Raw genomic sequence first — 12917 nt, 5'->3', positions numbered from 1 at the left:
ATACGGTGATGAACAACAGATGTTTGGCCTAAAGGCCTGTCGCCGAAATCAAAGATGTCACTGTACGATTCAAGCAGGAGACTTATGTCCATGGCCTGTGCAAAGGTGAGGTAAGGTGAAATCATGTTTGCGAAGTCATCCGTTAAGGAACCACAGCTGTGGGCTATATTTGGCGCTAATAAGCCACTCTCAGCAATCAGACTCTCAATGTCAAATTCGGAACCACTAGAAACGCTGGCCAAGAACACGCCGGCCGGAATCACTTGAGGGCACAGGCTCAAATTTAGAAGCGGTAGAATGACGTTATTATTAGTAACCGTGACAAACGTATGCGTAGTAGCATTATTCCGGTTCAAAAGCTCGTCGATGATGGGACGAAGCACACATTCACTGTCAGGAACCTGTGGCTGGGGGGTCAAAGTGATGTAAGTAACTTGCTCGGGTGCCAGACGCACATCTTGTAGCGAACACAAGTGCGGTGGGGCAGTGCTCGGAGCATCGGCGACTTGAGGCAGTTCCAACTGAAGAACGCCAGTTGCGCTGTCGATGAGAGCAGAATGATGGGATAAAAATGTTAGATCCAAGGATAACGTCATGAGGGCAGTTGTCGATCGCAGCAAAGAGAACAGAAGTAAGGTGGCCGGCTATACTAAATGCGCAGTACACATTCCAAGAACAACCAGCACGCTGCCGTCGGCCACACGAAGCACTCGGGCAGCTGCTGGGGTGAGGACCTTTCTTAAACGTCTATGTAGGCTAGCACTCATCACAGATACGTGGGCTGCAGGGTTGACAAGTGCTTGGACAGGTATGCCATCTATTTTAACGTCAATTACGCTTCTCCTTGTGGGCACAGACAGAGGATTTGCTGCAGTAGTCGGCAATTTTGCACCACGTCCGAGGGCTGCATTTCTTAGTATTCCGGAAGGGTGCGGCCGAAAGCCACAGGGGACGAAAGGCGACGGGCTTGCGGCGAACGGGAAGATTGGCGACGTGTTTGTGGTGAACGAGACTGGTGTCTGCGCAGGGATGGTGAGCGACGACTGTACCACGTGTTCCTAGCAGAGTTGTCGACACTGTTAGAATCGGCGGTGGGCGAAACATTGCGGGCATTTCCAGTAACGGCTCAGGTTGGTCGGCGTCCGAGGTATTGAGGCCACGAGTTGCGACAGTATCGGGCGACATGACCAATGCGGCGACAGGTGAAACACATCTGCTGGTCATCCTCAGTTCTCCACTCAGCCGGGTTGCAATAACGCAGAGAGAAGCGTCGGGGTGGAGTGAAAATAGTAGAAGTGTGTTCGTTAGCTCTGGGATTGGCGACAGCACAGACAAAATGTAATCCAATGTTTTCAAGTTCCTGGCGTATGATGGCTTCTACGAGGGGAACCGAAACAGTGGTAGCATTAGGGCTACGCGAACAGAAAGCTGCGGGCACCATCGCATCCAGTTCCCTTTGAACGATTCGCACCATGTCCTCTGATAGCGACGCATGCTGCTGTGCGGGTTGATCTTCACACGTCGACGTTGCAGCAATATTGGGAAGCCTGGCTAATGGTTGGAAGATGTGTCGGCACTCTTTAATGATGGCATCAACTGTAGAACAGCTTTTCCGCATGAGCAGATTAAAGGCGTCGTCAGCAATGCCCTTAAGCACGTGCCCAACCTTTTCAGCTTCTGTTATGTTGCGATCGGCTTTACGACAGAGTGTAAGCTCGTCCTGGATGTACGAGACTTAGGACTCCGTGGGGGATTGGGCACGGGAGGCCAGTTCCTGCTTGGCGGCAATATTACGGCTGGCTGGTTTGCCAAAGAACGCTGTCATCTTCTCTTTCCTTTGGTCCCAGCTGGTGAGCTCCTCTTCGTGGTTTTCGTACCACACCTTTGCCGTGCCTCATAGCCAGAACAACAGGTTGGCTAGCATAAGCGTAGGGTCCCATCTGTTGATTCCACTCACGCGTTCGTACATAGCCACCCACTCTTCAACGTCGGCACCATCGGTCCCACAGAAAGTTCCAGGATCCTTGGGTTGCACAACCACAACCAAAGGCGACAGCAACGTAGGTGGCGACCTTAACGTTGGAGGCGGCAACGACGTTGATCCCGCGTGCTCACCGTCTTTCATGGTGCGGACGGTGATGTGACATACACTGTGGAGCTCCATTTCCAGCCATGGTACCCTGCACCTCCCAGCAATATGTTACGGGGATGTTGGGAGTATATAAAGGCTGTATTTACAATATATACAAAAGATGAGTCAGCGTAGATAAGATGGCTACCACCAACAACACTCAGCAGCCAGCGTCTCACGGTCTTCTTCGTGTCCTCTGTCTTCTTTCATCCTTCCGTAACAATATCATCTGCTCCAGTCAGCCCGTCCTTACAGCCTTGCCCTGGGAAGTGCAAAGACGTTTCTGGGCGTCTCTATAGCAACTTTTTCCACGTGGCGGCGGATGGCCTTCTGTCCTTGGTATAGCAAGACAGGAGACAGGCCGCCATTGGAATATGAACCTGGCAACGTTTAATGCTAGAACGTGATGCACCTCTTCACAACTGCAAAAATAGATGCCCTACGGTAAACCAAACTGAACAGCAAGAACATTTGGAACCAACAAGTACGAAATATGGGTGAATTATCATGCTTGCAACTGTTTAATACATTAAATTCTGTACTTTCACTTCATTTTACCAAAGGATTATTAGGTTATGTGGACGAAAGAAGTTGCCGGCGAACTCGAAAAAAAAGTTTAATATGTATATTGATAAGGCTACTCAGTCACCTACGACCACGGCTACAATAAGATGAAAAATGAGACGCGCGTTCCGATATCGCTCTTTCTTTCCTGCTTGTGTGTGTATAACGACAGCCTCGCAAGTAAAGGTTTATTTAGGAAACAGCTGAGATCCTGACTGCCTATATGTAATGCAGGATCTAGTTTGTTAACTTGTGCCCGCCTGGAAGGTAATGAGACGGATGTTATATAACGATTGAAGCAGCAGTGTTAAACGACTCACCGTTATTGCCGTTGTCAGGCGCAGCAAAATCCAGCTCCCGTTTCGATGCAGATGTGTTCCGAATGGCTCACGACCGAATCCCAACTTCCGGGCTTACATGTCGGCTTGCAGACACGTAACTTCACCCCAAGTTAAATAACGCGAGACATCGAAGCGCAAGAAACTAGTTTTAGAAACAAAGAAGCAGCCAGTCTGAGTGTACGAACGAATGAATCCGTGCCGTCGTGCACTCGAAAATACCGGTAAAAATTTAAAATCCAGGCCAGAGGTCACGTGAAAGATCGATGATACTGAACGCTATTTGCGTTTATAATGACGAAGAAACAATACACTTACTAACAAAGAGTACAATATCTAATTAGCAATGATAATTTTGCCCTGTTTTTTATGTAACAAAAATGCTTCGGTAATTGTAAGAGAAAGTTTGTAAGATAAAATTGCGCTTATTACGACGCCTCTACAGGGGGATGTTGGAACTAACGTAAGCATCCCGAAGTGATGCTACTACGCTGGCTTTGTTAGCAGTGGCGTGCGGTCGATTTTTTCGCCCTCTGTGGCCATTTGTTGAACTTGAGAGTGTGCTGGCCCTGATGTGCTGGTACAGTGGCTAGAAAGGGGAAGTGTGATTATCCCCGAGCGGCCACTATGGGAGTCGCTGACGCTGCCTAGCGATGCCACCACCAGATGGCGCTCAATCCTGTTTACAAGTCGTCGTTGAGTTGAGCGCTTTTACAGCGGATGACTGCGAGTTTCCTACACGTGTTGTCGGAGTTTTTTCAGTCTGCTTGCTAAGATTTTCGTCGAAGTTTGTGCGAATGACGCACAATGAGCCGCCGTCAAAGCCATTGTTTTGTGCCCGGATGCACGACTGGTTACAAGTCATGCAAGAACAAGTTTTCATTGTTCGGAGTCCCGAAGGAAGACGCCGTGTTTCAGAAGTGGCAAAGGAACATACCGAGAGCAGACAAGCCGCTTGAATGCAACGCAGCCGTATGTGAGCTGCATTTCGATCAGCAGTTCATCTCACAACACTTTGAACACTCAATTGACGGCCAAACAGTGCTCTTGGACTGAAGCAGGCCACTACTTCTGCCGGGCGCCGTACCGACGATATTTCCAAATGTACCAAAGTACCTCTCCAAGGCAGTTCCGAAGAAGAGAAAGCCTAAAGAGAGGTCAAGCTTGCATTCCTCAGTGCCATCAAAAAGGCGTCGAAAGGATGGGCCGCTGCAACCACCTTTGCAAAATGACGATCACCTTGATCTACCTGTGCCTTCTGACGATGAAGACGCACATGACTATAAGAATGTCCGTCTTCCGTCCAGCCGGTGGGGAAAGCACATTCTCAGCGAAGAACCATTAAAGATAGCTTATAGTGTGTGTTTAGCTGTGCCCAAAAACATGAGTGTTCTGCATGCACAAAAGCTGGTGCTTTTCACAGTCGTCGACACCGTGGTGAAGTGCGAAGTGTTTGTGTGAGGGGTTCCGATCGCCCTGGAAACCTCAGGGGATCCAGCTTCTTTGCTGAAGGATGTTGACGCCATCTGTGTTTGCGCTGGGGCCGGACTTTTGGAAGAGTTCCCGTTTGCGTCTTCGAATGCGAATTTAACAGTGTGGAATGACACCATCTACAACAAGTGTTGCAAGGGAGTTTCAGGGAGCAAAGAGAAATGTTGTATTAAGTGCAAGTATCTCAGAAAGCTTTTGATTAACCAAAGGTGCAGGAAAAAGAAACAAAAAGTAAGACCGAGCTCTGCCATGAAAATGAAGGCAAAAGCCGAAACAGTGCGTCGCCTCAGGACAAAGGTCAAAACTTTAGACCAAGTGATTTCAAAGCTGCAGCAGGAAAATGAGGAGATCGAAGAATCTGCCGTCCTGAAGAGAATTGACATGCTCCCACCCAAACAGAAGGCTGCTATCATGCAATGCTTTGAAGCTGGGAGACGAAAGTCCCCAAAAGGCATGCGTTATAGTCCAGAGTGGCTACTCGAGTGCATCATCATGCACATGAAAAGTCCTCGACTTTACGAACACGTCCGCAGATAAAAAATACGTACTTGCTCTGCCCAGCCGAAGCTGCCTCAAGAAATACAAAAGGCAGTATGAGAGCAGCTTCGGGTTCAATGCACATGTGCTTTCAGGCATCCTGAACAAGACGAAAAAATTGAGTGACTTTGAATGCCACGGAGGGCTCATAATCGGCGAAATGAAACTTTCTGAAAACTTGGGTGTTGTGGGAGGTGGAAAGATTGATGGGTTTGTAGACCTCGGTCCCTTTACACTCGAATCTGACAAAACAATTCCTTGTGACCACGGATTAGTGGTAATGTTTCAACCGCTGTCAGGTTCGTGGCACCAGATTCTCGGTGTGTTTGCCTCTAAGGGCAATGTCAAGGCGCCACTACTCTCCAAGATCGTCTTGGAAGCGGTGATGCTAACTGAGAATGCTGGGCCGAGAGTGGATTATGTGACATGCGACGGAGCATCATGGAATCGGGCACTGTGGCATCAGTTTGGAATACCGGGTAAAGGAACAGCTATCAAGCCATCAACATCCCACCCCACTGATGATGACCGACGACTATTTTTCCTGTCAGACTTTCCACACTTAGTGAAGTGTGTGAGAAATGGCTTTGTTAAAGCTGGTTACAAGACACCGGCAGGGCATGTGGACGTGAAGCCACTAAAGGTAGCATATGAACTGGACAAATGTGCCACAACGCTCAAAGTTATGCCAAAGATAAGCGAAGTCCACCTGAACCCTAATGATTTTGAAAAAATGAAAGTTAATTATGCCTTTCATTTTTTCAGCTCTGAAGTTCTACGTGGCCTCTTCTTCTATAAGAGCCAAATTGACAAAGCCTTGGCACACCGGAAGCAGACAGAACATTTCATTGGATTTATGCAGAAGTTAATTGCCATCATGACATCAAGACTTCCATCCAGTGCCCTCAGACCGAATTCACCAGAAGAACAGGTGCTGAGTGATTCCCTACTTTACATCAATGAATGGGAAGCCAAAACAGGCCACTCAAAAGCAGGTTTTTTGTCTTCAAGCACAGCAGAGGGTGTAAGAGTGACCCTGCAAGGAACGTCGGAGCTTTTAAGATACCTAACGGAGCAAGTAGGTTATAAATATTTGCTAACTTCCCGCCTGAGCCAGGATCCCATAGAGAAGTTGTTTGGCATAATTCGCCAGTTTTCGGGATGTAATGATCATCCAACCTCAGCACAGTTCCTTACTGCTGTTAACTGTCTGAGCTTCAATAATTTAGTAAAAGCTCTAGACACAGGCAACTGCTCAGGTGGCGCAATCGTGTCATTTGTAGGACCAGCTGAGGCAGCCAACCAAGTGGACAACTTGATTGGTGCAGGAAGAATTGACAAAGCCTCCAGCGTGCTTGAAACATCATCCTTGTGCACTGATCATCCTTATCTGGAGAAGCATAGTGATGCAAGGCTGGTATTTTATTTGGCTGGCTATGTGGCCCGATGGAAAATACTAAAAACGAAATGTCGGGACTGCTTTGAACAGCTGCTGACATCGGTTGAAAATTCAGATGAAGCTCTCTCATCTTTCACCCAGTTTTGTGATAAAGGAGCGCTTCTGTATCCCTCAAGACAACTTTTTTCATTTGTGGAAGCTTTGGAGGATAGCTTCACAATGTGGTTCAGTTGGAAGAAGGTCCAAAGAGATAGCGTCACCGATATTTTGCATTGTATGCAACACGTGCGTTCCATTGGTTGTGATGCCCACAAAGAAGCACTGTCAAGCAATATAGTGAAGTTTTTTATCTTGACACGACTTCAGTTTTACATCGTCTTTGAACAAAGAAAGAATATCAACGCGAGAAAAAAAGAAACATCTGATGATGCGCCGCACTACATAACCAACATAACAATGCGGATGCTCACTTTGCCTAATCTTAACTTGCTGAATAAAACTGATAAATATTAAGAAGCTTGTGTGGATCTCAGTTATTTTTTATTTTCATAGACAGTGCTATGGTGCCTGTTTGTTAGGAATTAGTAGTCAACACCAGCATGCCAGCAATTTTGAATCTCCAGTAATGCAGGTCATCTCACAAGGTGAACCGATTAACTAACTCAGACCTCACGGGTTAATGAGGAGCAAGATCGGCAGGAGGGCACGAAGGTAGTTACAATAAGGTCATTTTTGCAGTATTATTTAGGAGCTAATGCCGCGGTTGTGATAAATTAGTTTCGGATATAGGTCAAACATGGCGCCATTCAACAGATCAGCGTCACTTGTCGAATGAATAAACGCAGATCTCGGCACTAATACGTTCTGTGTTTAGTCTAGTAAACATGTGAAACTGCGATCACGTGGCCTCCGCTGTAGAATCAACGGCACCAGACGCATGTACGGAATAGGCAGCTGTAGATGCATTTTGGACCGGCTTTTGCAAAGCGAAGTGCGGAGGCCATGCGATCATAGCTGCCTCAGATATGGCTTCATTATGACTGCAGCTAATCTAAAAAAAGGAGTGTAGAACACCAAGCTGCCTCAGTGCCGCGGCTGGAATGCCACAGTGCCTACAGCAGACCGCCGCCTCCGAGCGACATGGATGGATGGATGGATGTTATGAGCGTCCCCTTTGGAACGGAGCGGTGGCTTGCGCCACCAAGCTCTTACTACTATGCTGCCTAATATCCTACCTAGGCTCACCAATGGAAAAAAAAAAAAAACCCACTATGAACTACCACGTCCAAATTTTCTGATACCCTATTGCGAACTGTGCTTTTGTACGTCTCCGTCTTTTGTCGTTTCCCTACTTTTCTTCCACCAATCCTCCAATCGCCTCTTACTGATGTCTATTGCGGACCTGTTTGCTTTACCACTGCTCCCGCTGAACCCAAGGGCTTCAAGGAGGCCAGTGGTGCCTAAATCGACCGCTGGGTAGACGTCTTCACATTCTAATAAAATATGCTCCGTCGTTTCCCTAGCTTTACCGCAGCAAGCACATGTTTCTTCTTCCTTCTTATATCTTGCTTTATAGGTGCGTGTTCTAAGGCATCCCGATCTCGCTTCGAAAAGTAATGAGCTTCCCTTTGAGTTATCATAAATGGTTTCTTTCCTAATTTCGTTTTTTCCCCTTAAGTAGTTACTCATGGCAGGTTTCTTTTCCATTGCCGCCACCCATGAGATTAATTCAGCCTCTCTGACTTTCCGCTTGACCTTCTTTGTTGCTGTGTTGCCCACCCCACAGGCCGCATACTTGCATACATGTAAGCGAATGCGAGCGCCACCTGACGGAACATCCGAGAAGCCCACGCGAGAGGCGGCGCCTTGCGCACACTTCCCCTATTCTAGCCACTGTAATGCTGGATCGCCGAACGACCGCGGCTATGGCGGCCGGATGATGCTCTCGCCGGCGCCGCCTGGCGGGCCGCGCTCAGTGAATGCCTCCTATATCATCCGATGTCGATTGATTCTTCAACGAAGGGTTTGCGGCGGCCTCTTTTTTGTACTCTTGCATCAACAAAGGGCGCTCTTTCATGTGATTTTGAATAGTAGTGGTCATTCCCGTTGGCATTTTACGAGCATGTTCGTACGACTTGCACCGAGCTGTCGACGGCGAGGGCTTTGTGTAGTACCACCAAAGGAGACTTCTTCCGGCTTTCTTTTCTTGCTTGCTCGGTGGCTCGTCAACCGCAGTTGATGCCATTCTTGGAGAACACACCTGATCGAGGGCTATATCAGCACTGAGATAGTGGCAAATAGCACAACGGCGAAGTTAGCGTGTTTTGCGTTTGTCTCAAGGAGCAGCAGTGCAGCAGATAGCAAAGAGCCGGCGATTACATGAGAAAAGCGTGAACACAAGGCGGGAGTCGTCGATGGCGATGCAACGTTCTCCTCAGACATATGTTTTCTTTTTAATTTCCAAACACCTAAAGATTGTCCAGGTAACACTTTCGGGCTACATATTTCATCGCATATAGTTACAGAGCCCTAAAGGACGTCATATATGGTTATGAAAGAGCCATAGAATAAAGCTTGGTAAAAAGAAACTGATCGTGTCTCACGGGCGTCATGCAGATAGACTGAAACAGAGCATACAAATAATGAGCCGGTCATGCGAAGTTCTCAGTGAATAAACATGTTCTGAGGAGAATGCGGAGCAAGCATATAATTCGTTACTTGCTCAATTATTCCGTCTGTCAGAATATTCGCCGTTTCTACCATTATTCGGCCCTCTTCGAATATTCGGGAATTTCTGAATATGCATTTCTCGAATCGAATACGCTTCGAATAAAGAAAATATTCGATTCGTATTCTAAATTTCGAATATTCGCACACCCCTAGTGGCAGTACATGCCACGGAGGAAAAACGAGCAGCACGTATGTGTCAGTCTCACGGCACATATGGATGGCTTGTGCAAACTGTGGCTGTTCGTTATTGGCAAGATTGCCACTCTGCTTTCAGAACGTGAAAGGCCTCCCGATCCAATACATGTGTTTCGGAACAAAGTGTAAATGACACTTGATCTTTTCACTGAATGGCCCCGTGCAACAGATGAGAAGTGGAGATATATGTGCCACTGGGTTTCTCTCGTATAGAAAGTGGATTTCCCTTTCACGAATCGCATTTTGCGGTTCTTTGAGCAGCCAAAACGAATACGATCCCAATCGTCACCGTGACGGATTTGCACATTATTGACAGAATTTAACTAAACTACAGCAAGCCGTATCCGCACTTCGTGAGAAGCCCTCCCTCTTCCCCCTCATTGCGGCAGTGGTGTGCAAGTCTCGTCGTAGTACGATTTGCGAGTCTGCGCTGAATGCATTTTACTCATACTCGCGGAGTTACACGCGATTCGGAACGGACTCGGATGTTTTGCAAGCTGAAAGCCACTTTCAACCTTAAGCGTCTTATGTTATGTTGGCAGTCGCTAAGGCAGTGTAAGGGCCGAGAATGAAGGGACTGCGAGGCATCCAAGCGGCATGCAAAAATTATACTGAAGGACTAAGGGCGGTCGAGAAGCAAGAACGACTGGTTCCAAGAGGAAACTTATCTGGAAACTTGACACAACGAAACCTGCCTTGTCGACTAGTTGTTGACATATGACGATCTGCTGTTTAATGGCATATTGTAACAGACACAGTGCCAGGTACGGTAACGTGTGATTCGCACTAAAAATTCAGTCATGGCGGTCTGGTGTATATCCGGAAATACGGGCTCGCTTGCTTCCACACTATGTTGATTTCTTCTACCTTGTCCTGAATAAAAATGCACAACAAGCACTTTGACCCTCGCGAGGCACACAACAGTTTCACATCCAAGCGACAGGGGCCTTTTGAGGTTAGTGTTGTGATTGAAAACCACTCCGCTGCAATAGCAACTTGCAACATTCATCTGAAAAAGAAAGATAAAGGAAAAAAAGTCGTTGTTTGTGTGTGCAACACGGCCTTCACAAATCGGTAAATTAGTGCTTTTTACGATCCCGGCAAACTGTCTGAGAGTTGGGGAAGTTTCAGGTAAGCATCAGGTAGGCATATCTTATATTTTGAATTATTTATATATTTAACTACAGTAGAACATTGTTCAAACGTTTTTGGAAAAAATCCAAGAAAACGTACGATCGGAAGTTACTAGAAAAATTGACAGACTCAACTGTATTTGACAGCTACGTAATGCAAAGCGTTGCGCGAATCATTGGAGCTCGAGACACCGACGCAAGCCTCGCTGGTGGGGCTTGAGCGGCCTGAGATGTGCGGGCTCGTTTTTACGGCTACGTTCTCACTCCTTGAATTTGGCCTGGGTCAACAACTTCTTCGAGCATCTTTCTTCGGCACGAATCATTGCGGAATTCGCGTCAAGCTGGTAGGGCTAAGCGACCCGAGATGCGCACATTGTTGTTCTATTGCATAACGTTTTAAGGCTGCGATGGGAAATATAAACAAAATCGAGTAGTGGGCAACATCGGAATGGCAATGCCTATGATGCTTGCCTGCAGCAGGGAACAGCAACAAGTTTAGGTTAAAAGCGTACAGGATGCTTCCAACAGTACTACGGCCCACGCACCGTGAACTAGGTAAGAGAAGGTGCTTATTGCAGTAGGGTTGGCAGTGATAGCTGTGTGCGATGACCCAGGAGATTTGCTTGTACTGCTGTAAGGAATTTGGTGTGTACAAGTGTTTTCACACGATACGGGCAGGAGAGTATTGTGGAGAAGCTGCTGGCAGCATGCGGCTACTCTTCTTGATCGCGCGCACCTTGCACCTTTTCTTGTTTATACAGGATTTAGCAGCTGGAAAACGTATCATACTATCGCAGTTTGACAATCTACTAAAAATTGGTGCCGAATGATCGTCTTTTTCGGGAATGTATGAACTGGTAAAAAGTAAGTGTAACTGTATCAGGTTATTTTTTGTGGTCTCTATTGTGAGCATTGGGAAATCGTACGTAACGGGATCGCATCAACAAGGTTCTACTGTAATTTGCGATCCCCTTCAAGTTCGATATATCAGGGATTGACTATGTAAGCAATATTACTGTTACATGTTTTCGTTGCTTGCAGTTTTTAACATGCTGATTGAACTGAAAAACGTTTCTCATAAAAGAAAACTAGATTTTCTATTAAAATAGATAATGCAGTCCACTGACACTCGCTGTTGCTGACTTTTGTTCGCTGTCTTGCTGGCATTGTGAGATCAAATTGTTTCTTTATTTAAACTTGTTTTTCGAATTGTTCAACTATTTGAACATTTCTGTGGGCTCCTCTGCGTCCGCAATATCGATTGAAAACTGATCTTGCAAGATGTGTCTGTTTTTGCTGCAGCTGTAATCCTGGGATCTTTAGGTAGCTGCAGCACTGTTAAGTGTTGTTGCGCATTCTTTTCACCTGTGTTCAAGGAGGCGAAGGTGATTGTTGACAAGGCCACTGCCTTATACATAAAGATAAAGCCTGTTCTGTAGCATTGGAACTATGCCATTCCTTCCGTTCCTCCAATTTCTCATCCTTCTCAAGCCTCCTCGGTGGAGCAGCTGACCGACTCTAACACCACTGGTCAAAAGTAGCTGGTGGCACGGGCAGAGACGGTAGCTTACACACATAGGGCCCAGGACTAGGGGCTCCACCCAGTACACATCTAAAAATATCTGATAAAATTGCTTGTTACATAAATTGCTGTTCTTACACTACCGACACAGACAGAGATAACACTCATGGAATGCTCTGTTATGACCTTGTAGAACTGAACCCGACACATGTTCATTTTTGTGCAGTTTGCTGTGGAGCATGACAGGATTGGTGCCGACATCGAAGCCCTGGCTCGCAGCGTGTGCGATGGCACCGAGATGTTTGGGGACCTGCCTCGACCCCGGCTGAACTCAATGCAGAGGCCCCTCTTCTGATTTGTTTCGACTTATTGAATACCTGCTTGTATACGAATAAGAATCTTCGTTCGTTACATGGCTGTGTTTTTCTTCCTGGTTCTTATATTGTGTGCGATATGTGCCAATCCTGGCAACAACAGTAATGTCGCTTGAACCCATGATAACTAAGTTTACTAGAAGAGAATGCAACGTGGCGACTCGTCTATTTGCCCAAACTGTAACCCAAAATTAGATTGTTACGTTTGCTCTAATGAACAGTTTTCACCTGCCGCCATTTTGTTGTCGCCCAAATTCTGCACTAGGATGGAACTTTAGACCTATATTTGGATTGTAACCCACATTACATGCTTATATTCATGTTGTCCAGTCTCTATCAACCAAGGTTTATAGACGCTCTTCCGAAGTACAGTCGAATCCCGCTACAACGCATGCAGTTTCAACAAAATTTCCGGTGCAACTAATAATGCTCGGTTCCTCGTCAGCGGCTCAAAGGAGTCACTGAATAAATATTCTCACCGCAACAAGCAGTGCCAGGGTGGG

General features: G+C 46.7%; 1 protein-coding gene across 4 annotated transcripts in view; it reads left to right on the top strand.

Annotated features, from left to right (window-relative positions):
• The window catches only part of LOC126538486 (uncharacterized), a 145687-nt gene extending 133236 nt beyond the window's left edge, over window positions 1-12451 (top strand). For all 4 annotated transcript variants that reach the window (XM_072288019.1, XM_072288017.1, XM_072288018.1 and 1 more), the window contains one exon: window positions 12267-12451. In XM_072288019.1, the coding sequence (XP_072144120.1) occupies window positions 12267-12395 (129 nt within the window). In that variant the 3' untranslated portion in view covers window positions 12396-12451. The remainder of the gene's footprint in view (window positions 1-12266) is intronic.
• Window positions 12452-12917: the final 466 nt, after the last annotated feature.

Source organism: Dermacentor andersoni, chromosome 4 (genome assembly GCF_023375885.2).
Source record: "Dermacentor andersoni chromosome 4, qqDerAnde1_hic_scaffold, whole genome shotgun sequence".
In the NCBI taxonomy this organism is placed as follows: domain Eukaryota; kingdom Metazoa; phylum Arthropoda; class Arachnida; order Ixodida; family Ixodidae; genus Dermacentor; species Dermacentor andersoni.
This window is presented reverse-complemented; position numbering and strand designations above follow the sequence as displayed.